The 25750-nt window shown below is 39.1% G+C and overlaps 1 protein-coding gene across 3 annotated transcripts in view; it reads left to right on the top strand.

The window, feature by feature from the left end:
* The window catches only part of IFT88 (intraflagellar transport 88), a 156565-nt gene extending 131391 nt beyond the window's left edge, over window positions 1-25174 (top strand). For 2 of the 3 annotated variants that reach the window (XM_037527361.2, XM_054701801.1), the window contains 2 exons: window positions 24453-24563; window positions 24816-25174. In XM_037527361.2, coding sequence (XP_037383258.1) covers window positions 24453-24563; window positions 24816-24937 — 233 coding nt within the window. In that variant the 3' untranslated portion in view covers window positions 24938-25174. The remainder of the gene's footprint in view (window positions 1-24452; window positions 24564-24815) is intronic. The other variant, XM_037527358.2, reaches the window with a different exon arrangement.
* Window positions 25175-25750: the final 576 nt, after the last annotated feature.

The following is a 25750-nucleotide window of genomic DNA, read 5'->3' as shown; positions in this document are numbered from 1 at the left end:
TTCCTGTTCATTCTTCTGTTGGTTTAGACTTTAAGGTTTCTTGTAATATTTTTTGGAGTGAGGGTTTAGTGGTAATGAATTTCTGAAGATTTTGTTTGTCTGAGAAGGTTCTTATTTTTCCCTCTTAGAGGAAGGAAAGCTTTGTAGGGTAAAGTATTCTTGGCTGGAATTTTTTGTCTTGGAGATTGTTGAATATGTCACTCCATTCTCTTCTTGCCCATAGTGTTTCTTCAGAGAAATCTGATGTCAGCCTAATTTGTTTTCCTTCATAGGTTATCTGTTTCTTTCTCCTCATCAGCTTCATTATTTTTTCCTTTTCTTGGACTTTTGGAACCTTTACTATTATGTGTCTTGCTGTAGTTTTTCTTTCATTGTGGTAGTTTGGTGTTCTTCTGTCTTCCTGTATGTCTATTTTCTTTTCCTTCTTCATGTTTGGGAAGTTCTCTTCCATTATTTCACTGAATAGTTTCTCAGTTCCTCTGTCTCTCTTCTCATTGTCGATTCCGACGACTCTTATATTTCCTTTCCTCATGGTGTCAGATAGTTCTCAAAGTGTTTCTACATTCTTTTTCCTTTATACTTCTCTTTCCTTTTCTTTTTTGGTTCTTTTTATATCACCTGTATCTTCGAGAGTACTGATTTGTTCTTCCATTGCTTCTATTTTCGTGCCTTTTCCTAAAATTCTTTAGCTCCTGCACTAAGCTTTGAAAATCCTCCAGTTCCTTTAATTTATTCCTTAAGGATTCATTCTCATTCCTCAATTCATTGATTGTATTCTTTTCTCTTTCTTTTTTTTTTTTTTTTTTTTTTTATAGAGGCATGTTATTTATTTATTTATTTGTTTGTTCTGTTTATACAAGCACTGGGTACAGTCAGAAGCGCGGGAGGGTGAGAGAATTCACCAGAGGCAGAGTGGGGAGCAGAGCAGGCAGAAGGACCGAAGTACACTGCTGAGGGGAGCAGCGGGCGGCAGGAGAGGTCTGCGTGCCATGTGGGACCCTCCTCCGGGGGCCGGGGAGCAGCCGGGGATCGAACTGGTGCTGCAGAGGCCGCGGGCAGCTTCGCAACCCAGCGCTCAACCACTGCGCCACCGGGGAGGCCCCTTTTCTCTTTCTGCCTTTTCTCATAACTCTTTCATTGTTTTCATCATGGCAATTCTGAATTCTTTATCTTTCAGGCAGAGATATTCTTCCCTGTCCATGTTGTTGGTTTCTGGAGGCTGACTTTCTTTCTGTGGTATATTGTTCTCTGGAGGGCCTGCTTGATCACTTGTATTTTTCTTTCTTACCATTGTTTGCCTTCAAATTTGCTCAAATTTGCCTTCAAGTTCGTGGCACCCCCCTACCACTGGTGCTGGTGGGCATAACTTCTGAGTTCTCTTGCCAGGGCAGAGATTTATCTGCCTTGTGTGTGGGCCACTGTGGTTAGTGGGTAGAGGTAGGGATGAGAGCTTTTATAGCTACCTTTTCCACTCTTTCTGAACCACTGCTGAAGCTACTTTAAGTTGCTCCTCCCAGGGCATTGGAGGGCAACAGAGTTGGGATATTCCTGAAGTTCCCAACTGGGTACACATCTGCAAAGTGGTTGATGTCAGCCATGGCTCCTTCAGGCTCTCCTACTGGGCATTGGCAGTTGCTCAGGTTGGTGGGGCTTCGAGGTGGGGGCTTCTCATTGCTCCCACCTGGGCATATTTCTACTGTGGCAAATGTTGTGAGCTGTGATTTGCCTTAGGAGTCCCTGCTTCCCCAGCACCCACTACGTGTAATTGGATCCATTATCTTCACCTGGGGTATTCAAAAGTCTTGTGTAAGTGCTATACCACCAAGCGTAAGTTGAGTCCCAATCCAGTGATCCAATGGGAGGTACCTGCAGGCTGAGTGGAATGAGCTGCTAGGTCCCTCTGGGTGGTGGCTAGGGGAGAGCAGGAGAAAAAAAATAGGGTGCAAAAGAAGAAATAAGATAAAAAGAAGAATTAGAAGTGATTTTAAAAAGAGAAGTAAAAGTGAGAGAAGAAAAGGTGCAACAGAGAAGAGGAAGGAGGAAAAAGAGGAAAGAAAGGAAAAGAAAAGATAGTAATAATAATAATGATAGCAGGGAGAGAAATCATAAGATAGGAAAAAACAAAAACCAAAAAAAGATGAAAAGGGGAAAAAAGAGACAGGGAAGAAAAATAAACATAAAAAAGGGGGTATAGGGCCTCCCCGGTGGTGCAGCGGTTGAGCGCTGGGTTGCGAAGCTGCCCACAGCCTCTGCAGCGCCGGTTGGATCCCTGGCTGCTCCCCGGCCACCGGAGGAGGGTCCCACATGGCGCGCAGACCTCTCCTGCCGCCTGCTGCTCCCCTCAGCAGTGTGCTTCGGTCCTTCTGCCTGCTCTGCTCTCTGCTCTGGCTCTGGTGAATTCTCTCACCCTCCCTTGCTTCTGACTGTACCCAGTGCTTGTATAAATAAAATTAAATAAATAAATAAACAAACAAATAAATAAATCTTTTTTTTAAAAAGGGGGTGGTGTATGGAGAATTGCAACTTGGGACTCTGTTGGCTCTCAAGGAGCTAGGCTGCTGTTTCAGTCTGGTCCGCTGGGGAGTGCTCTAAGCTAGTAGTATGGTCTTCTCAGAAAGTTTCTCCTTTGATATGTAATTAAAGGAAAATAAAACCATCCACAAAGCAAGAAAGAAAAAAAGATAAGGGAAGAGATAGAGCAAGTGAACCATACATTAAAAAAAAGAGAGAGAGGGGGGCGGAGCAACATGGCGGCGAGGAGACGCTGCGAGTAAGATCTCCCATTAAAAAAAGTTAATAGGGAGGAAAAGCGGCAGGTCCCAGTGAGAACTGGGACACGGAAGATAAACGGACGACTCCAGCAAACTGCCCAAAGAAGAAAGTGGCCATAAAAGAGGACCAGAAGGGAGGGAAGCGCAGAACCCTGCTCCCCTCCCCCGCCCACAGAGGCGGCACTCTCCGACCGGCAGAGAGGAGGAAACAACAAACCAAAACGGCCCACAAGAAAAACGGACGCAGCAAGCGGGACTGTGAGTGGAAAGGAACTATTGCAGCCACCACACCCCGTGAACGGGAGCTGAGGCGAACCCTGCAGGATCCACCGCGGAGGTGAGCTCCGGGCGCCATTAAAGAGAGCCCCGCCCCCCAGGAGGAGACCAGCACCAGCACACAGCCCCGGCCGCCCGGTAAGCTTGCGCGGAAAGTGGCGCGGATCCAGACCGGATCGCAGCTGCCCAGGTCCCCGCGCCTGCGACCTAGGCTTGCGGGGAGACGGCGGAGGCCCTCCCTGAGTGAGCAGGAACAAGGCGCCCAGGCAGGGGAGCGGGATTCAAAAGGCGCCATTCCCGCGCCACTGATCTGGGCTACAGCCCGCGTCCTGGAACTGAGGGCTTTGGAACTGAGACCCGGGGCACGAAATTAGGGGCGTGGGTTCCCCACGACGGTGGGGCACAAGGCAGACACAGCACCCCAAAGCCGTTGAGGTGTACCCTACCATCCCTGCTCTGCTCCCTGTCCCACGGGGTGGAAAATCAGCTCCCCAAGGGCTCTAGGAGAGATCTCTGGCGCCACCTAGCGACTTGACCCCAGCACAGGCTACTGAAGGAGCTAGTGGCCAGCTGGGGAGTTAGCCCACACCTGGCTCCTTCCAAACAAGTAGTCTGAGCCCACAGGGAGAGCGAGCACCCACAGCCGGGGCAGACCAGGCGCGCAGAAGAGTGTGCCTGAGACCAGACGCGCAGGGAGTGTGTCCCACATCACCATTTTAGAACAGGGACATTTCTTCAGTAAAGACTACCTGCAGAAGGCTTCCTCAGGAGCCAGAGGTGAGCGGGGGAAGTTCGCCCACGCCAGACCCCCTCTGGCCTGCAGTCCAAGCCCAGAGGGGAGCAGGAACCCACCGCGGGGCAGACCAGGCGCACAGGGGAGTGTGTCCCCACATCGGCATTTTAGAACAGGGACCTTTCTCCATTAAAGGCTGCTTGAAACTGACAGATGACTCCTGGAAGAACCAGAGGGGAACAGAGAAGCCCACCCAAGATGCCGGCCAGTCCCAACAACACAGTGTCCCAACGCATACGGCAAATTAGAAAACAGACAGTAGGGAGGAGAAGAACCACACGCAACCTAGCAACTCTCCAGAGAAAAAGCACACCACAAAAAGAAAGCCAGCCCCCAGATTGCAAAGACAATAACTTGGAAGAATTTCTGAGCCTTCCAGAAAGAGAATTTAAAATTGGCGTGATTAAAAAACTGACAGAAGTCATAAAGGAAAACAATGATAAGGGAAAAATAATCAACGATCAGAAGAATGCAATTGAGTCCCTAGAGAGGGAAAACAATGGTCAGAAGAAAGAAATTGAGTCCCTAAAGAGGGAAGTAAAAGAAATGCAGGAGATCAAAGAATTAATGGAAGAACTAAAGATTCTGGGAAAAGCAATGAAAGCAGAATAGATGAAATGGAAGAACGAATAAGTAATCTTGAAGACACAGAAATAAAAAGAACCAAAACAGAAAAGGAAAGAGAAGTACGAAGGAAAAAGAACGAAGAAAGACTTCGGGAACTATCTGACTCCATGAGGAAAGGAAATATAAGAGTTATAGGAATACCAGAAGGAGAGGAGAGAGAAGTAGGAACAGAGAAAATATTCAAAGAGATAATTGAAGAGAACTTCCCAAATGTGAAGAAGGAGCTGAAAATTGATATACAAGAAGCAAGAAGAACACCAAACTTCCACGACGAAAGGAAAAATACAGCAAGACACATAATAGTAAAGCTCCCAAGAATCCAGGACAAGGAAAAAATAATGAAGCTGGCAAGAGGGAAGAAACAGATAACATTCAAAGGAAAACCAATCAGGCTGACATCAGACTTCTCCGAAGAAACACTACGGGCAAGGAGAGAGTGGAGGGACATAGTCAACAGACTCCAAGAAAACAGATGCCAACCAAGAATACTCTATCCCGCAAAGCTCTCCTTCCTCTTTGAAGAAAGAATATGGACCTTCCCAGACAAACAGAAACTCCGGAATTTCATTGCAACTAAACCCCCACTCCAAAAAATACTACAAGGAGTCCTAAAGCCAGAACCTCAGAGGGACGAATAACAATGAAAGAAGGCCAAAAAAAAAAAAAAGTTATTAAAAGAATAAATAAATAAAATCAAAGGAAAGACAAACACAATGGCAAATACAGATGTTAACATATCAATATTAACTCTAAATGTAAATGGACTAAACTCTTCAATAAAAAGACACAGAGTGGCAGCCTGGATTAAGAAACAAAACCCAACCTTTTGCTGTCTCCAGGAAACACATTTAGCTACAAAAGATAAAAATAGGCTCAAAGTTAAAGGATGGAAAACAATCCTACAAGCAAATGGACCAAAAAAGAAAGCAGGAACAGCTATACTTATATCAGATAAAACAGATTTCAAACTCAAAAAGATAAAAAGAGACCCCAATGGTCACTACATTATGATCAAGGGGACAATACTTCAAGAAGAAATAACACTCATTAACATATACTCACCAAACGAAGGAGCACCAAAATATATCAGACAACTGTTGTCCTCTCTGAAAACAGACATCAGAGAAAACACATACGTAGTGGGAGACTTCAACACACCACTATCAACAATGGATAGATCAACAAGACAAAAAATAAGTAAAGAAACCAAAGCTCTAAATAAGGACCTAGAGCAATTAGGCTTAACAGACATCTATAGAACACTAAACCCCAAAAAAACGGAGTACACATTTTTCTCAAGCGCACACGGATCATTCTCCAGGATCGATCACATACTGGGACACAAGACAAACATCAACAGATACACCAAGATTGAAATCATATCAACCATCTTTTCTGACCATGAAGGCATCAAACTAGAAATAAACCATAAAAAGAAGGCAAGGAACTTTCCTACCTCATGGAGATTAAAAACCACACTACTAGAAGACCATTGGACTAATGAGGAGATCAAAGAAGAAATTAAAAAATTTTTTGAATTGAACGACAAGGAGGACACTAATATCCTAATTGTATGGGATGCAGCAAAAGCAGTAATAAGAGGAAAATATATAGCAATAGAAGCTCACATCAAGAAACAAGAAAGAACGCAAAGAAACAACCTCATCTCGAAGCTCAAAGATCTAGAAAAAGAACAACAAAAAAACCCCAAAACCAGTAGAAGAAAAGAAATAATAAAAACGAAAGCAGAAATAAATGAAATTGAAACTAAAAAAACAATCCAAAAGATCAATGAAACCAAGAGCTGGTTCTTTGAAAAAATAAATAAAATAGACAAACCCCTAGCCAGGCTCACAAAGGAAAAAAGGGAGAAAGCACAAATAAACAGGATCATCAATGAAAGAGGAGAAATCACAACGGACACAGCAGAAATCAAAAGAATAATCAGTAACTACTATGAACAGTTATATGGAAACAAGTTTAACAATCTAGAGGAGATGGACAAATTCCTACAACTCTACAATCACCCAAAGCTAGATAAAGAAGAAATAGAACACCTAAACAGACCAATTACAATTAGCGAAATTGAAATGGTAATAAAAAACCTCCCCAAAAACAAAAGCCCAGGACATGATGGATTTATAAATGAATTCTACCAAACATTCAGAGACGAATTAGTGCCTATCCTTCACAAACTCTTCCAAAAAATTGAGAAGGAAGGGACAATACCAAACACGTTTTATGAAGCCAACATTATACTAATACCAAAACTGAACAAGGACAACACAAAAAAGGAAAACTACAGGCCAATCTCCCTAATGAACACTGATGCAAAAATCCTCAATAAAATTTTAGCTATCAGAATCCAACAATGTATCCATAAGATAATTCACCACGACCAAGTTGGATTCATTCCAGGGGCACAAGGATGGTTTAACATCCGAAAATCAATCAACGTTATCCAACACATCAACAAAAAGAAATATAAAAACCATATGATAATATCAATAGATGCTGAGAAAGCTTTCGACAAAGTGCAACACCCATTCATGATAAAAGCCCTTGAAATTCTTGGGATACAAGGAACATACCTCAACATCATAAAGGCCATCTATGACAAGCCAACAGCCAGTATCATTCTCAATGGTGAAAAGCTGAAAGCAATTCCATTAAGATCTGGAACAAGACAAGGATGTCCACTCTCACCATTGCTTTTCAATATAATACTGGAAGTCCTAGCCAGGGCAATAAGACAAGAGAAAGACATCCAAGGAATCCAAATAGGAAAAGAAGAAGTCAAACTATCACTATTTGCAGACGATATGATATTATACATAGAGAACCCCAAAAACTCCACAGAAAAGCTAATTCAACTCATCAATCAGTTCAGTAAAGTGGCAGGATACAAAATCAACACGCAAAAGTCAGTAGCCTTCCTATACACAAACAATAAATCTGAAGAAGAAGAAATCAAAAAGACCATCCCTTTTGTTATTGAAACAAAAAAAATCAAATATTTGGGAATAAATCTAACAAAAGAGGTAAAGGACCTATACAAACAAAACTATAAAACACTGTTAAAAGAAATAGAAGAAGACACAAAGAAATGGAGAGACATCCCCTGCTCATGGATTGGAAGGATAAACATTATTAAAATGGCCATCCTACCAAAAGCAATATACAGATTCAATGCTATTCCAATCAAAATTTCAATGTCATTCTTCAAAGAAATAGAACAATTATTGATGAAATTCATATGGAATCACCAAAAACCCCGAATAGCCAAAGCTCTCCTGAAAAAAAAAGAAGGGAATGGAGGCATCAGACTCCCAGACTTCAAACTATACTACAAAGCCATAATCATCAAAACTGCATGGTATTGGAACAAGAACAGACATACAGACCAATGGAATCGAATAGAAAATCCAGAAATAAACCCACAGATTTATGGTCAACTAATCTTTGACAAAGGAGCAAAGAATATGCATTGGAGCAAAGAAAGTTTGTTCAATAAATGGTGCTGGGAAAACTGGGTCGCTACATGCAAAAGAATGAAGCTTGACCACCACCTCACACCATACACAAAAATCAACTCAAAATGGATTAAAGAACTAGACATAAGACCTGAAACCATAAAATATATAGAAGGAAATATAGGCAAAACACTACGTGATTTGCACATCAAAGACATCTTTACAGACACATCACCCAAAGCAGTGATAGTGAAGGCAAAGATAAACAGCTGGGACTACATCAAATTAAAGAGCTTCTGCACAGCAAAAGAGACAATAACAAAAACAAAGAGAAACCCCACCAACTGGGAGAACATTTTTGCACCCAACACTAATGATAAAGGACTGATCACAAAAATCTGCAAAGAGCTGATGAGACTCAGCAACAACAAAGAAAATAATCCAGTCAAAAAATGGGCAGAAGAGCTAAAAAGAAACTTCTCTGAAGAGGAAATGCAAATGGCCAACAGGCATATGAAAAAATGTTCAACATCACTTGCCATCAGGGAAATGCAAATCAAAACTACCATGAGATACCATCTTACACCAGTGAGAATGGCACATATTAAAAAAACTAGCAACAACAAATGCTGGCGAGGGTGTGGAGAAAAAGGAACTCTTCTGCACTGTTGGTGGGAGTGCAAACTGGTCCAACCACTGTGGAGAGCTGTGTGGAGATTTCTGGACCTACTAAACATAGAGCTTCCATATGATCCAGCAATTCCACTCCTAGGTATTTACCCAAAGGACACAGAAACATCAATTCCAAAGAACACCTGCACCCCTATGTTTATAGCAGCACTGTTTACAATAGCTAAGCTTTGGAAACAACCCAAATGCCCAAAAATAGATGACTGGATCAAGAAGATGTGGTACATATATACCATGGAATATTACTCAGCATTCAAAAAAGATAAACACATGCAATTTGCAGCAACATGGATGGCGCTGGAAGGGATCATGCTCAGCGAAATAAGCCAAAAAGAAAAAGAAAAATACCGGATGGTCTCACTCATAGCAGGAATCTAGAAAACTTAAATAAGGGACCAGGAAAATGAATAACTATAAGAAAGTGAAAATCAAAATCAACAAAAAACTATGAACCAGAGACACTTTTAGGGGGGCGGGGGTGGGAGGGGAGGGATTGGGGTCAGAATGGGGGGCTGCAATTGTATGGGGAATATAACAATAAAATTTATTAAAAAAAAAAAAAAAAAAGAGAGAGAGAAAGAGAGAGAAAATTTATGCCCCAGGCCCCATCTTTTCCCAGGAGTCATGACTAGCTGGGAGACTGAAAAGCACACATCCCCAAGGCAAGCTGCTCAGGTCCCTCCTGGCTATGTCTCAGATGAGAGATAAAGAGAAAAATAAGCAAGCAAAAACTTTAGAGCAGTCTGTAATTAAGATTCTCTCCTCTCCTGGTGTGCCTGCTGCTGGCATTGGGGTCATAGTTTCGCATGTGGGGTGTCTAGAAGTCTCTGATTTCCAGTGCAGCCAAGAGCAACCAGGTCTGAACCCAAGTTCAGCAGCAGTGGCAGTGGCGATGAGCGCAGGGTGAAAAAAAAATAGCCGCAGTAGCTATAATCACAGTACGGACACACATGGGCTTCAGGAAGTGCTTGGTTCCCTAGCTTGGTTTGATGGCGGCAGCAACCTCAACAGCCCCAGGCATGAGTTAGGCTGTGGTTGGGGGGAGGGGTGCAGCTGTGAGTGCTATGGGTGCAGTGGTGGACACAGCTGCTGCAGCTCCTGGTCCCTACTCTGCCAGCGTTCCTTCAAGGTTTTTCCTATCCCTTTCAGTCAGGCTGATGCTCCTGTAGTGTATGTTGATCGTCAGTTTTTCCCTTAGGGGGGTTTATGTTTATTTTGAATTAGTTTTGTTGTTCCTGTCTGGAGGAAGAGGTCAGCCTTACCTCTTTACTCTGCCCCCATCTTGTTTCTCTTTCCTCTTTGCTTGAATAGTTTTTCAGCTCCCTTTGTTAGGGGGAAAAGGATGTCCTAAAGCTAATTCCATACAGGCTTTGTGGACTCCACCCCCACTCCAGGCCAAAGCCAAAGACACTGGGAACTCCAAATCCCATCACCACCAAAGGGAAGGTGGCTGGGACCTGAGGGTGGGGTTAAGCAGCCAGGTGTGGTATAAAGCCAGACACGTGGGCTTTGGAGAGTCCCCCCATTTTGGCTCTCAGCCAGCTCGCAGCCGCAGCCCTTGCGCCAGCTCTGAGAGTGCCTTTGGGTTTCCAGGTCTGCAGATCGAGTAGAACACATTAAAGACTTTATTTCCCTATTTTCTCCCTGAGTTGTACATTTTCCTTATTTCCTTTTCCCTTGCAAATAAACCTTTTATTAACCTTTTGTGTGTGCCTGTAGTGGAGTATTAATAAGCCCCTTTTAAGCGCGTGGGTGAGGACCCACAGCCAGGCAACCCGTTCAATATCGGGGCTGCCCTATAACACCTTGTCTCTCTCCTTCTGGAATTCTTGTGGTGGTTATATTTCTTTCCTCATGGTATCAGATAATTCTGGAAGTTTCTTCTTTTTTTTTTTCCAGATCTCTTTTTCTACCTTGGTTCTTTCATATCTGCATCTTTAAGATTACTATTTCTTTCTTCCATTTGGTGTATTCTATTTCCATGGCTTTCTCCAGAATTTTTACTTACTCCCATTGATTTTTTTTTTTTTTAAAGTAGGAAAGAGTTTGGCTCTTTCTTTCTTTCTTTTTTTTTTTTTTTTTAGAGACATGTTTTATTTATTTAATTTGTTTGTTTGTTTTGTTTATACAAGCACTGGGTACAGTCAGAAGCGTGGGAGGGTGAGAGAATTCACCAGAGCCAGAGCGGGGAGCAGAGCAGGCAGAAGGACCGAAGTACACTGCTGAGGGGAGCAGCGGGCGGCAGGAGAGGTCTGCGCGCCATGTGGGATCCTCCTCCGGTGGCCGGGGAGCAGCCGGGGATCGAACCGGCACTGCAGAGGCTGCAGGCAGCTTTGCAACCCAGCGCTCAACCGCTGCGCCACCGGGGAGGCCCACTCCCATTGATTTTTACATCCTGAAGTTCAGTTATTTTCTTGTTTAATGCTTCATTCTCAATCTTTGTTAGTTGATTGTGTTTTTCAAAGTACGCTTTTTTGTGTTTTCTACTATATCTCTGATCTGTTTTTCTGAGTTTTCTTTGTATCGTTCTAATTCTTTGATTTTCTTAATTTTTGTAATTTTTAATTTTTACGTGATAGGAAGCAAAGCTCTTCCAAGTCTGTGTTGTTGGCTCTGAAGATTGGTTTTCTTTCTGTGGTATATTGTTCCCTTGATGACCTGCTTGACCATTGTAGTTTCTTTCTCCCCATTGTTTGCTTTCAGCTTCTCTCTGCAATAGCTGGGGCTCACACCCATGTTGTGCGTATAATAGCTGGAGCCTTCCCCAGAGCAGATTCTGATATGTGGCAGGGTGGCAGGGCTTATGAGTGGCTAGACCTGTAAACTGGGTCTCCTACAGGCTCCCTTGGTGTGGGTCCTTGTTAGTGGTGAGATGGCAGGTCCGATTGGAGTTGCTGGGGTGCCAGTGGGTGGGATTACCAGCTGGCTCCCCCCTTTGCAGGTCCAGGCTATTGGCACATTGGCACAATTTTTACATATTTAGCTGTTTTGTTGGGTAGTGATACAGCTAGATCTTGAGTAGCAAGTAAGGGGTCTGAGTAGCAAGTAAGGGGTGAAGATAAACCAAGAAACACAGCTGTAACAATGGAAGAATAAACTGAAATTCTCAGAATAAGCCCTAAAGAAAGTGGTCTGGAGATACTCTTGGAGTAAATACCAGATTCCAATAATTTGAGGAGTGTGAAATGAAGGGAGATAAACTGTTCTGTTGTGTATAATGATAAATATGACAACCTCACTGATCAATAAATGCCAATTAGCCTATCAAATAAAATGCTTTTTAAAAAATTAACATCATAGGATAACAGAGATGAGATGAGATTGGCATTCTTTATAAATAAATGTTGGTAGTGGGAGCTTTAAGAGGAATACTATGTTGTAGATATTAGGTAATATTCATCAATATATATTCGTGATATTCTTCAAAATATCTGTACCATAGATTCAGAGAAAGATATACAGACATTAGAAAAAAGGGGGGGGAACTGCATATATATGTATTGATCAGATTGTTTAGTATAGAATACGCTGAGAATAAACTAAATGTTCACTGGAAATGATGCCAAGTTAAATTGTGTTCTCTGTCATCGCATCACACTGTAGCAGTTATCACAGCCTCTTTCTCCCTCCCAGTGGTGAGAAACATCACCATGCTTTCTTGCCAGATCTCTGAGGAGGGTTTTGTTGCCATTGGAAGCGTCAAAAGCTTGCATCATTTAACATGCTTCCAGAGATGATATAACTCCTGAGAAACAATCTATTTGCAGTTAGAGTGCAGTGAGCAATAGTCACTATACGATAGTTTCCTTTTAACTTTTTTTATAAACAAAATAATGTTTACTTTAAAGTGTGTTGAAATAAGTAAAATAGAAAGATCAGATATTTTTATTGAATTTTAAAAATGTTTTGTGCATGTGGCATCATAGCTATTATTTACAGTAAATGATTAAGGTAAAAGTCAGCCATAGACTAAAAGGCCTGGAGGTGGCCATGTTTTCTTTTGCCTCTGCCATATGTGGAAAATTTATATATTTTTCTTATTTTCTTTACTTGTGTAAATGTAGTATATACTCAGTTTGGTGAAATCATTCAACTTATATCTGTTAAAATCCTTGCCATAATGTAGTTATGTTTTAAGAATTTTTTTAAAAATGAAGTTTTGTTGCTTTTCCTCTTGTCTTTACAGTTATTTTTTTCTGCCTTCAGTTTATCTGCAACTGGTAAATATTCATGTTCATAACCATGTTCTTTCTAAATAAGCAAAAACTATCTTCCCTTGGAAATTGAATTCATTTTTATTTGAAGAGAACATGTGGTGAAAGTTTATGTAGCCAGCCTCTTAATTTGTTCCATGAATAGAGCCTGTGTTATAAAACTCACTTTTTCACAGAAAAAAAACTCATAATTTAAAACTGTAGCATTCTAAAATGTCACAAATAGGTCACATACTTAGTATGAGTTGCCTTGTGAAAACATCAGTCAAGGCAGGATGTAATCTTCCCTCTAGCAGAAGTGTTACGAGATTTTTCCCAAGTCTTAAGATTGTAGACTTATTTTATAAGTTCGGAAGAGTGTCCAGGCCTTTCCTGGGATAGGAGAAGGGTCTAAAACACAGTGCTATGAAGAAACATTGTGCATTTACTTTGTCTGAATTTGTATCATCAGTAAGACAGCCACATTTCATAGAATCAGCCAAGCCACTGAGTTTGGAATCACCTATAGTATGACTGTACATATATTAGTAAGGCCATGCTTATTCACATTCACTTTTCATCTCTATATGAAAAGTGTTACACTTTATACACATTCTTTGCCAAAGAGGCATTATTGTAAAATGGGCTAGGCCCAGGGAGGCAGTGAGGAAACCTGGAGTTTGGTGTTGGTCTGTTCAGTAACTGTGAACTCTTGAACAAGGACTTCACCTCCCTGGGCAGTTTTCTCATCTGAAAAACAAAGAGATTAGACTTACCTTTTTCCGTGACCATTTTGTGTGTTTCTGCTGACGATGATATTATTACAGACTTTATTTCTGATAGTAAGATGGATTAAATATTCAGGGAAATTCCTCTAGGGGTTGGAAAACTGCTCCAGGTAGAGTACCCCTAAAAATGGTAGACTGAACATTAAAAAGACAAAACGGGAGGGGCCTTCCTGGTGGCACAGGCTGTTGAGCGCAGTGCTGTGAAGCTGCTGCAGCCTCTGCAGTGCCAGTTCGATCCCTACCGGCCTCAGAGCAACCCACATGGCACGGCAGACCTCTCCTGTCTTGCCCGCTGCTCCCCTCAGCAGTGTATTTCATCAGTCTGCCTGTTCTGTTCCCTGCTCTGTCTCTGGTGAATCCTCTCACCCTCCCGTACATTTGGCCTGTGCCCCAGTTCTTGTATAAATAAAATAAATCTTTAAAAAAAACCAAAAAAAAGAAAAAACAGGAGAGAGAGGGGTGGGGGGGAGAAGAAGGGGGCGGGGGGGGGCAGGGCAGGGAACCAATACCCTTAAATGCATGGCCGAGTTGGCAGGAAAGAAGGAAAAGTTTGGGAGACCAAAACAGTAGAAAATTTTAATCCAAATCTGTAAGCAGGTGCAGGAACTGGTTAAAGTGCATTTGCCTAGTTTATCCACATTAGCCTAGATCTTGGGCTTACAGGCCACTCATGGGAAACAAGTGATAAAGCCTGAGGTCCCAGAAGGTCAGATGTAAGAACATAGATCTTTCATAAAGCCAGAACCCCTAAAAGACAATAACCTCAGTTGGACAACTGGAAAAGAATCTACCCTACAAAGGATGTTTCCCCCTTCACACTTTTGGAATGTGAAAACAAGAAAAACTCCCTGGAAAATTCCTATCTTAAGTCCTCACTCACATAGTTGGAGAGCTAGAATACATATTGCTTGTGTGGCCTGAAGAATTCCAGGCTAAAACTTGGCATAAAATGGAATTGAGTTGGTGGTGCTCCCAGGTGCCCAGAAGAAAAATTTAAACCATCCCTGGAGGGATATACATTAAATAAGCCTCAAATAATTCCTTCACATAAAGTTCCCAAGAACTAGAACCTACCATTTAAAATAATTTCTGTGCACATGAGAAAATAAGCCACTATGAGTGAGCAATATAGAAACTACAGAATCTACCTTTAAGACTACAGGTATTGTAGTTATCATGTAAAGAATATATTTGAAAGTAAGAGTATAGATACCTCTTATCTGAATTATGTAACTGAATAGATTTAAAAAAAAAATGTATAGGGTGATTATCTATTCTCCACTATCTGAACTCTAAAACTTGCTATCTAAAATTTAGAAATCAGATAACACAAAATCCCTCACTGTCCAAATTCACTATACAAACTAAGGGATTGAATTCAGATCATGGGGAGTATTTGGATATTTAAAGCATGACAAAGGAATAAAAAAACATAAAAATTAGTAGGCAGATTTTCAAAAAGCTCCAAATAGATCTCTCAAAAATAGAATTGAAATTAAATGAATGAAAAATAAAATTGAAATTAAAGCTCAATAAATGGTTTAAAACAGGGGTTGGAAAACTGCAGCCTGCAGACCAAATCTGGCAGGAGCCACCATCTGTTTTTGTTAGTAAAGTTCTATTGCAGCACAACCGTGCTCGATCATTTATAGTCTATGTCTGCTTTCATGCTGCAACAGCAACCATATGGCATGCAGAGCCTAAAGTATTTACTACCTGGCCCTTTACATGAAAAGTTTGCTGACCCTTGAAGGTTGCATCACATGAATCACATTACATCAAGTTCATGACCTGGTAGATAGAGCTGAAGAAATTATCCAGAATGCAGGCAAAACAGAGTGTCACAGTGATAGGAGAAATTAAGAGACATGTAGCAAATGTACATATAATTGAATAATAGCTGAGAATTTTTAAGAATTAATGTGATCGTCAGATTTGTAAAGCTAAATAAATCTCAAATGGGATTAATGGAAAAAAAGTAACACAGATAGCATAATCAAATTATAATATATGAAGGAAAGAAAAGTGCATGTTGGCTATTCAAAGTCTAAAATGGAAACCAGAGATAATAGAATGTCTTCAAAAGTGCAGAGAAAGTATCAACATATAGACCACCGAGCCTATATTTCAAGAATGAGGGAAGTATCAAGTCATGTTAAGGCATTTTTAAGCAACAGATTTTCTTTAAAGTTATAAAAGATTTAGATTGAGGGAAGATGTCAAGGTTCAAAAACAAAGAAAGTGAGCAAACATGATGGTAAATAGGCTATTAAACTAAGCATGTGTTGAGTATTTAAAATGCCAGTACTCTAAGATGCAGAATTTCTTTAAAAATAAAACTAAATTCCTGAGCTATACTGACATTTCAAGCAAGAATGTGAGGAAATCATGAGAAAAATTAAAGAATCCAAAGAACCTGGCTTTACAAAAGGAGAAGGAGAAATACCAGATGGTTTCACTTATGTGTGGAATCCAGAGAAACCAAACAAAGGGTCAAGAAAAAAGACAGAACTTGCAAGCTGACCATAGATCCTGAGGCATACAGCAGGGAAGGGAGGGAGTGAGAGGGACCAAAATAGGAGCGAAGAAGCACACAAGGGACTGTGGAGATTGATCACAGCTGCTATGGTGATAGGAGAACTACCGGGACTACACGTGAGGGGAGAAATCAAATATTATCCAAAAATTAACAACTATGTAAGAAATAAGTAAATAAATGAACAAACTACAAAAAAAAAAAAACTTAGCTTTATTTTAGACTTAAAATTTATATTTAAGTTAAATATACATGTTTGAATATCTAAAATATTTAGTAAATATAAAAATCATTGAAATAGATGTATAGCTTCCAAACTTGTAGAGGTCAAAAGTGGAATAAAAGGGAAAAACAAAGGTTATGTGTGACTCTAGAAATGATAGACATCAGAAGATTCCCTTTTGATAGATACATAGCAGTTGAACAAAATACAGTATGTAGAAATAGACCCTGGCATACATGATCAATTAACCTCTGACAAAAGTGTAAAAAGCAATTTTATGTTAGTCTTTTCACAAGCACTGTTGCAACAACTGGACAGCCTGTGCAAAATAGTTAAACACTGATCCATACCTTGTATCATATACAATTAACTCATAATGGGCCATAGATCTAGATGTAAAACTGAAAACTATAAACTTACAGAAGAAAGCACAAGAGAAAATCTTCGTGACCTTGATTTCTTAGATATGATATAAAAGCATGATCCATAAATGAAAAAAAGATAAATTGAAAGTTACATATGCAAGTTTTTATATTGTATGCCTTAAACTTGTGCAATATTGTATGGCAGTTACATCTTAATAAACCTGGGGGAGGAAAGAAATCATTAAAATATATGAGTCATATCTCCCTGCCATATCCCCCACAACACAGAAACATACATTAGTCCTCTATGCTGTTGTAGATATTATATATATTTTGTTGTTATTCATAAGGATTTAGGAAAGATCCTCAATTTTCTTGAAATAATACACCATATTAATATTTTTAATAAACTATTGTCATCCACTATTTTTAAAAAAAATATACAAATGGAAAGTAAACACATGAAAAGATTCGCAATCATTAGTTATTGGGGAAATACAAATTAAAATTTTAATTGAAACCACAGAATATTCATAAAGCCACTAAATATCCAATAATATAACTAAAATTCAAAAGAATGACACACTAAATATGACTAGTGTGTGTCATAACTCTCATTCACTACTGGTGGAAATGTAAAATGGCACAACCATTTTAGAAAGTAATTTGACAGTTTCCTAAATAGTTAAACACTTCCATATACTTAACAATACAACCAAAACATTCCTCTCCTAGGAATTTATTTAAGAGAAGTAAAAGCATATGTCCACACCAAAAGTTGTACACAAATATTCCTAATAGCTATTTGGGTTATTTGCAATAACCCAAACTGCAAACAACACAAATGTCATCAACATGAAAATGGGTAAACAAATTGTGGTATATCTATGTGACTGTCCAACAATTACATGGAAAAAAACTATTGACAGTGTAGCAATATGACAAAATCTCTGCTGCATAAAAGAAACCAGCTTTTTTAATAGAGCATACACTAAATATATAGTGATGAAAAACAGATCACTGGTTGCCTTTAGATTGAGGTGAATAAATAGAGTGGTGTGGAGATGGGAAGACTTTCAAAAGAAGTGATAGATTTGTAATTATAGTGATTTTATAGGGCTCATCAATATACACATTAAGTTTGTGCTATTTTTTTATATGGCAGTTATAATTCCATAAACCTGCAACAGAGACAGGGCGTAAACTCCCTTGGGCTACATAATGTAAAGAAGAGATTTCTTCTTCTCTTTGAAAAATTTATTTTGAGTAGCTGCTGATCAGGAAGGATGAGATGCAAGGAACTGGTATAAACTCCCAGCTTGGAGCCATGCCCCAATCCCCAACTCAGATCAAAAGAAATCCACCTGATTCATAGTTATCTGCTGAGAAGCACAGTTGTGAATTTCTTCATGAAATATTAGTTAACTGCTATCTGGGAAGCACAGACAAGAGGTAAATTAGAAATACAGGAGGCAATATGATGAACTCACAGGATCCTAGAGTCCTCTCTTTTTCCATAGACATAGCACACTTGAATCTGCTTTGAGCAGCTTCATTTAAAAGAGAGCAATCTGTCTCCATAGGGAGAAAAGTCTGAGACACCATCCTATCAGAAATGATGTCAGGACACTGGGAGAGGTACCTGCCCTCCTCTGCCTTGGTTCCTTGGTCTTCTGATGGCTTACAAGTCTACTTACCAAGAGTGTGCATATCTCCCCAGCAGTCCAAAGACATACATTCATTGATATATATATGCACAAGTGAAGGAACATCAAAATATATGAAGCACTACTAAATGGAAAAAGAGACACTGAAAGTAACACAACAGTAGTAGGGCACTTTAACACTCCACTACACCTATCTTTGAAAACATAAACAAAATAGACAAACCTTTAGCTAGACTCACTAAGGAAAAAAGAGAAAACTCTAATGAATAGAATCAGAAAGGAAAGAGAGTTTATATCAGACAGTCTACATATAGAGAATCATGAGAGACTAGTGAACATCTCTATGCCATAAATTAGAATTAGACAAAGTCTTAGAATCATACAAGCTTTCAAGATTGAGTAAGGAAGAAACAGAAAACATGTGAAGATCAATTACAAGCAAGGAAATTGAAGCAATAATCAAAAGTCTCCCAGTAAACAAAAAGCCCAAGACTGGATGGTTTGGTGAAATCTGAATATCTGTCCTCAAACCCTTCCCAAAAATTTGAAAAGAGAACGCTTCCAAACACATCTTGAGACCAGTATTATTCTGACACCAAAAACAAACAAGGACTTGACACACACACACACACACACACAAATCCACAAAACTGCAAGTCATATCCCTGATGACCATAGGTACAAAAATCCTCAACACATGATCAAGAGTGATTTTTCCAAAAAAAACACAAGGATGTTCCAACATCTGAGAATCAATTAATGTAATTCACCACACCAACAAAAGGAAAGATAAAGATCATATGATCATATCAGTAGATGCAGAAAAACCTTTTGACAAGATTCAACATCCATTTATAAAAGAACTCTCAAGTGGAGGTAGAGAGAACATACCTCAACATTATAAAGGGCATATATAGCAAATCTACAGCTAGCATCATATTCAGTGATGAAAAATGGAAAGCTTTTCCTCTAAGGTCAAGTACAATACAAGGATATTCACTACTATTATTCACCACTACTATTCAACATAATTTTGAAAATCCTAACTAAAACAAGTAGGAAAGAGAAAGATATGAAAGGAATCCAAATTAGAAAAGATAAACACTGTCAATAGAAAAGTCCTTAAGACTCCACTAAACTATTAGAAACAATCAGTAAAGTAGCAGGCTACACAAACAATATATAGAAATCTAGTGCATTTTGATGTACATTTAACTAGAAGAGAGAAATCAAGATAATAATCCCATTTATTATCACTTCAGAATGAATTAAATAACTTGGAATAAACTTACCAAGGAACTGAAAGAGCTATATGATGAAAACTGTAAGACATTGTCAGAAGAAATGGAAAGATGTTCCATAATCATGGATTGGAAAAATAAACACTGTCGAAATAGCCCTCTTACTCAAAGCAATATATAGATTCCTTGCAGTCCCTATCAAAGTTTCAATGGCATGCTTCAAAATATAGAACAAGCATTACTTAAATTCATAGGTAACCACAAAAGAGCCTATGTGTGGTGTTTCATAATTCACTTTTCTTCATTTTATTTTATTTTTGTTCCACTTAGTAATCTTAAGTGACCTATTTATGAATTCACAGATTCTTTCCTCTAATTGATCACGTATGTTATTGAACCCATCTATTATTGAACCCACGTATTATTAACCCATTATTAACCTATTATTAACCAACTTATTATTAACCAACTTATTCTCCCAGTCACCCGTTATAATAGCTTGTGGTGGGGACTGTCACAGTTGAAATCAAGTAGCTTTTCTTGGCTTTTTGAATGCAGTTGTCTTGGTTTTAACCCATTATTAACCTATTATTAACCCATCTGTTATTGAACCCACGTATGTTATTGAATATTTTGAATATTTTGGTTATTCAATATTATTGAATATTTTGAATATTTTGAATATATTGAATATTTCAGCTGGCTATTACATTGTGTTCTTCAGCTCCAGAATTTCTATTTGGTTCTCTTTTTTTCTCATTTTTTGTCTCTTGGTTGATGGTCTCATTTTGTTCATACTTCTTCCTGATTTCATTTACTGTCTCTAGCTGTATACTCTGTAGTTCGTGGAGCTTACTTAAGGTAATTGCTTTGAATTCTTTGTTGGGTAAGCCATAGGTTCCCATTTCTTTACTATCAGTTTTGGGAGATTTATTTTGTTCTTTGATTTGGGCCATGTTTCCCTATTTAATTATATCTTGTTACTTTTTATTTTGATTTGTTCCTTTGTAAAACAGACACCTTCTCCTAGGATTTTGGATTCACTTTGTACAGGAAGACATTTACTAACTAATCCTGCTAAAAATTATAGGAACTTCTCAGTTTTCATGGGATGCTGTTTCTCTCACCTTCTACATATAATTTCCCTATTAGAGAGGCTTGCTGGTTTCTTTTTCAGGATTTGCTATCTGTCGATAGTCCCATAGGGTCACTGCTACTGGAACAAGTTACAGGAACCCTCTTTTGTTCTCTGAAGCCCCAAGCATCCAAGATATGCCAGTTCCCTATTAGTGCTCTAAGTCAAATGCAACAGAAACCAGACACTGGGACAAGCCCCCAAGTGCCAGAATATTGGATGTACAGTCCATTCTTCATTTTCCCTATTGAGGTAGTAGCCATGAGCTGGACACTCCCCTGATAACAGTAAGCTGTGCCAACTTTCGTCTGCAGTGGAGACATACTCTGGTGCTGCAACCACCCACGGAGCCCTCTCTTCTCAGCAGCTCTCAGATATCCAGAGCCTGCTGGCTTCTCACCAAAACCCCAGTCAAGGGGTAAAAAATAGCTTTGTGAGAAGTTCCTAACAATACCAAAACATTAGGTGTCTGTTCCATTCTTTCTTTTTCTCCCATGAGAGGACCTAAGCTGAACTTATTCTCCCAGTCACCCGTTATAATAGCTTGTGGTGGGGACTGTCACAGTTGAAATCAAGTAGCTTTTCTTGGCTTTTTGAATGCAGTTGTCTTGGTTTTAAGCTTGCCTGGGGTGCTGGACCAGGCTTTGGTGCCATATATTGTTAAATCAATGTCTTTGTGAGGGAATAATTTCTCGAGCTTCCCATTTTATGATCTTGATCACAAAATTTTAAGTCTTCTGATGCTTGAAAGTTCATTTCACTTGCTAACCTGCTATTTTTTTTAAATCTTGGCTGTTTTAATAGGTAATATTGAAGCTTACATTGAGAAAGAATTATGTGAATGTTTAAATTATGTAATATTTGATACCTATAAAAGAATCTATATAGCACCCTTAAGTTATGAAGTCTATTAATAAATTTAACAAAACCATCATAAAACATTACAAAGAAATCATTACTGGTTAGCCTGCCTATGTGCTTGTTCCATCTCATGCCTTGCCAAGAGGAAAGTACTGTTTTATATATTTTCCAATTTATAATTTTCAGTTTCTTGCTTTTTCATATACCATTTTATCATATATACAAATAAGATACTTAATTTTGCTTGTTTTTAAACTTTCTAAAACTGGTTATTCAGTATGTAATATTATGACTTGCTTTCCTTTTTTAACATAATATGTTTCTCAGGTTAGGTAAGGCTAAAAATTTCTATAGGTTTATTGACCCCATTTGTATTGTATACTTTAGGAATCATTTTGTGTATACCTTGTCCATTTTATAGGTATCCTTTTTTTCTGGTATAGGTAAATTTCAATAAGTTTCAATAAGTTTCTTTAAATCTACGAGTCTAGTATTTTTCTATAACTTCTAGTATTTTTCAATGTTTCTTTCTTTAAATCTAAGAGTCTAGTATTTTTCTCTTAAGAAATAAGAGTATCATTTAGGAAGTTGAATGTTAATTGATTGGTAATATAGATATTTAACTCTAAATTTTTGTTTCCCAAACTTGCTATTTAACTTCCTCTAGGAGATAGTGGGTATTGTTTGTTGCTGTAGTGAAATGAGTATCCTAACTTATTTAGGAATTAGGAGTAAAACTCATCCAAGCTTACAAATACTTACTGACCCATCTAGAACTGCCCAAATGTGGCACTACTACTCCACTGGTTTTTCTAACAGGAAATATTGAAAAACTGTATTCATGGTTTTTCAATTGGATAATTGAAGTTTTTCTGAGGTCAGTTTTCTTTCTTTTCTTTTTTTTTAAGGTTTGCTCTTTCCACAAAACTGTCATTCTTCAGGTTGGGAATCACATGTTATAATTTCTGAAGACCTTTGAATGCCTGAGGACAATGCCAGGGTTTTATCATATTCCTTTCAATAGCTCATATCTATTTGAAAAGTAAAACAAAAGAAAGATTGTTTAGAGCAATTACTTTTAAGCTTTTATATTTTTACTCATTCATCCATTTACACAGGTAGATAGGAAAATTGACTTAATTGCAAAAGAATAAGGAGCAAAATAATACAAACATACAAAATGTGTAGACATATAAAGTATGTTAAATTAAGGCATTTTATTTTCCAGTAATGTCAACAATGGGAAAATAACATTTAATAACATAGGAAGGACTTAAAATTTTGGTTGTTTGCCATCCTTAAAATGTGGGGATTTTAAAGACCATCTTACTTTAATTTATTCCCAGAGATGTTATCAATAAACTCAAAGTACACTCAGAGATGATACATGTATATTGATGGACTATGTTTTTTTTTTTTTAAGATTTATTTATTTTTATACAATAACTGGGGTACAGGCCAGATGCGCGGAGGGTGAGAAGATTCACCAGAGACAGAGCGGGGAACAGAACAGGCAGACTGAAGAAATACACTGCTGAGGGGAGCAACAGGAGAGACAGGAGAGGTCTGCTTCGCCATGTGGGACCCTTGCCAGCCAGCCGGGATCGAACCCTCACTGCAGAGGCTGTGGGCAGCTTCCCAGTGTGGCGCTCAACCGCCTGCGCCACCAGGGAGTCCCAACGATGGACTATTTTCATTAAAAGTGAAGTTCCCAGGCCTCCCCTGGTGGCGCAGGCTGTTGAGCACCACGCTGTGAAGCTGTCTGCAGCCTCTGCAGCGCCGGTTCGATCCCGGCTGACCAGGCGAGGGTCCCACATGGCGCTGCAGACCTCTCCTGTCTTGCCGGCTGCTCCCCTCAGCAATGTAATTCGTCAGTCTGCCTGTTCTGTTCCCTGCTCTGTCTCTGGTGGATCCTCTCACCTCCTGAGCATCTAGCCTGTACCCCGGTTCTTGTGTAAATGAATAAATAAATCTTTAAAAAAAAAAAAAGTGAAGTTACTATAATAGGAAAAAAAAACTTTGTAGGAATTTTAAGTGGAAGAAATAGAAACTGTATAACTAGAAGAGTGGTTCTTTTAGAAAATACAATAATAAAAACGTTGAGTTCAAAGGTAAGACTAATGTTTTTGTTAATATTAGCATTCAGCCCTCTCTGGAAATCTCCGGTGAGACAGGCCACATATTTCCCAGAGCAGTCATTGCATGGTTGGATGCTAGGGTCCTTTTAAGATTTTTCCTTATTTTGCCCTACTTTAGGGGGCAGGTGTCATCCTCTTGCATCTTAACATTCTTCACATGTTTGAAGAAAGTGACTGTGAGCTAGGTTCTCTCCTGCCAGGGTAAGCCCGCCCTCTTCTGCTGTTTTTCGTTGACTGTGGTTTTAGGGCCTCACCATTCTTGATATGAGGCTGATGATAGTGCTCATAGCCATCTTAGGACTTTCTGTGTGTTCTTCCTTCAGTTGTTCTTTGTTCTTTGCTACATTATACTCTCCAAAGTGGTCTCTTAACTTCTCACAAGGGAAGCTATGGAATTGAAACCACTCACTTGAAATATACATACTGAAATATATGTAATAAGCACCCACTGAAAAATACATATGAAGACTATACTTAAGTCATATTTCCTCTGTAATTCTCAACAAAAGATTTATTTTAAATTTCAGAAAACATAGGCTTACATTCCTCGGAAGTTGACTTCCAGATGAAACATCCTGCCCTTTCTTGGCAAATAAGTGTGCTTTAAGATTCATAATGTAGTGTTATGCTTTCTCAACGTGTTAAACAAATGCATTTTTATTTTTGTGTTTTCAGATAGTGGCCAGAACTGTAGTGCCAGTAGTAAAGGTGAACGACTAAGTGCCAAACTCAGAGCTTTACCTGGGACAAATGAACCTTATGAAAGTAGCAGTAACAAAGAAATAGGCAAGTGCCGGTACTCCCCCCAACCCCCGCCCACTTGCTCCAGGCATAACAGGTCTGAGAAGATTGGTGAGATGACAAAAATGTATAATTGGGCATTAAGAATTTATATATACGGACAAAACTTATAAATGACTTGGGAGAGCATTTCTGTTCACTCTGAGTTGTTGAGTTTGGATTATGAGATGCATTTGGTTTCACATTTGGTTCGGTTTTCTATATTATTCTAACGTTACAATCTATTTTGAAATCTAGATGCCTCCTATGTGGATCCACTTGGCCCTCAGGTAGAAAGACCAAAAACTGCAGCTAAAAAGAGAATCGACGAGGATGATTTTGCTGATGAAGAGTTAGGAGATGATTTGCTTCCAGAATAGTATATATATATGTATGTATTTTAATGTTATTTTTTAAAGGAAATAAATTGCCTTCTAGGACAATATTCATATTAAACTTTGAATTAAATATCCAAACTTTAATTTTGTATATGTAAAAACTTTAAATAAATGTTTTCTGTTCTTTGAATGTGGGCTTAAGTTTTGTGGGAAAGGGAGGTTTAATGGAATAAAAAATAAAGCGAAACTAACACTCTAAGTCAGTGAATTCCTTACCCTTTTGAAAACACTGATCCACTGTAAGAAATAATTTTTTTATCACAACCTCTTACCTACTCAAACAGGTATGTTTATGAATTTATAAAAATTTGCCCTTGTTACTGCAGTGTGGGAAGATAAGGCTATAATTTCATTAAAATAAAATGCTAGGGCCTCCCCTGGTGGCGCAGGCGGTTGAGCGCCGCACTGTTAAGCTGTCCGCAGCCTCTGCAGCGCTGGTGCGATCCCGCCAGCCAGCAAGGGTCCCACATGGCAAGACAGACCTCTCCTGTCTCGCCCGCTGCTCCCCTCAGCAGTGTATTTCATCAGAGTGCCTATTCTGTTCCCTGCTCTGTCTCTGGTGAATCCTCTCACCCTCCCGTGCATCTGGCCTGTACCCCGGTTCTTTTATAAAATAAATCTTTAAAAAAATAAAATAAAATAAAGTGCTAGATAAGAAAATGCTACATTCATTTTATGGTTTGTTGCTTGAAAAATACTGTGCTAAGATGTATCTTTCATGAATCTTAATTCAAGCTAAATTACTTAGAGTTTGGAAACAAAGAGTCTTCGGGAGTTTTGCCTCATGGGGATTAT

This window comes from Talpa occidentalis, unplaced genomic scaffold (assembly GCF_014898055.3).
Source record: "Talpa occidentalis isolate TD23 unplaced genomic scaffold, MPIMG_talOcc4v2.1 talOcc4.5, whole genome shotgun sequence".
Classification (NCBI taxonomy): domain Eukaryota; kingdom Metazoa; phylum Chordata; class Mammalia; order Eulipotyphla; family Talpidae; genus Talpa; species Talpa occidentalis.
This window is presented reverse-complemented; position numbering and strand designations above follow the sequence as displayed.